General features: G+C 58.0%; 1 protein-coding gene across 1 annotated transcript; it reads left to right on the forward strand.

Moving 5' to 3' along the window:
• Positions 1–204: 204 nt before the first annotated feature.
• On the forward strand, positions 205–585 carry LOC104386064 (histone H2B 5-like). The gene has a single exon (XM_009994597.1). It carries the CDS (start codon positions 205–207, stop codon positions 583–585), a length of 381 nt encoding a protein of 126 aa, XP_009992899.1.
• The last annotated feature ends 385 nt before the right edge of the window (positions 586–970 follow it).

Consider the following 970-nt stretch of genomic DNA (forward strand, 5'->3'; position numbering starts at 1 on the left):
TCTCAGCGTCCAATCAGACCCCGCGCTTTGGAGCCGCCTGGACTCGCATGCTCGGGGGGGCGGGAGGGAGGGGGTAAATGCGGCGCCCGCTCAGCCAATGGGAGAGCGCGGTTTCAATCCCTCATTTGCATACGGCCGCTATAAAAGCGGCGCCGCCCGCGCGGCTCCTTCACTCGTTCCTGTTCCTTCCCTGAGGCTCCAGCGATGCCCGAACCGGCCAAATCTGCTCCTGCCCCTAAAAAGGGCTCTAAAAAAGCCGTGACCAAGACCCAGAAGAAAGGAGACAAGAAGCGGCGCCGCAGCCGCAAGGAGAGTTATTCCATCTACGTCTACAAGGTGTTGAAGCAGGTTCACCCGGACACCGGCATCTCCTCCAAGGCCATGGGCATCATGAATTCCTTCGTCAACGACATCTTCGAGCGCATCGCGGGGGAGGCTTCTCGCCTGGCTCACTACAACAAACGCTCCACCATCACCTCCCGGGAGATCCAGACGGCGGTGCGGCTGCTCCTGCCCGGAGAACTGGCCAAACACGCCGTTTCCGAGGGCACCAAGGCGGTCACCAAATACACCAGCTCCAAATAAAAAAGCTCCAAATAAAAAAACCCGCAGGAAAAACCCCGCTCAACCCAACCCCCAAACGGCTCTTTTCAGAGCCACCTCCTTCTCTCCCCAAAGGGACTGAAATCGCTGCGGAAAGACCCTTTTTTTCGGGTCTTTTTGAGGATCGTCGCGGTTTGTAGGTGGTGGAGGAAGGGCGGGGGGATTAAAAAGGTCGATTTTAGGGCGGTTCTTTGTATTTATTCCACTAAAATCCACCGAGTTTTGAGTCCGTTTCTTCCTGCGCCGCCGCTGCCCCATTCAAACCGTTGCTGGGCTCTGATTGGTCCGGGTGAGGGTGACGTCACGGCGGTGGAGGAGAGGCGCGGGTTTCACTCCGGTCCGACCCGGGACTATATAAACCCTGCGG

The sequence above is a fragment of the Chaetura pelagica genome, unplaced genomic scaffold, assembly GCF_000747805.2.
Source record: "Chaetura pelagica isolate M959 unplaced genomic scaffold, ChaPel_1.0 scaffold373, whole genome shotgun sequence".
NCBI classification, from domain to species: Eukaryota; Metazoa; Chordata; class Aves; order Apodiformes; family Apodidae; genus Chaetura; species Chaetura pelagica.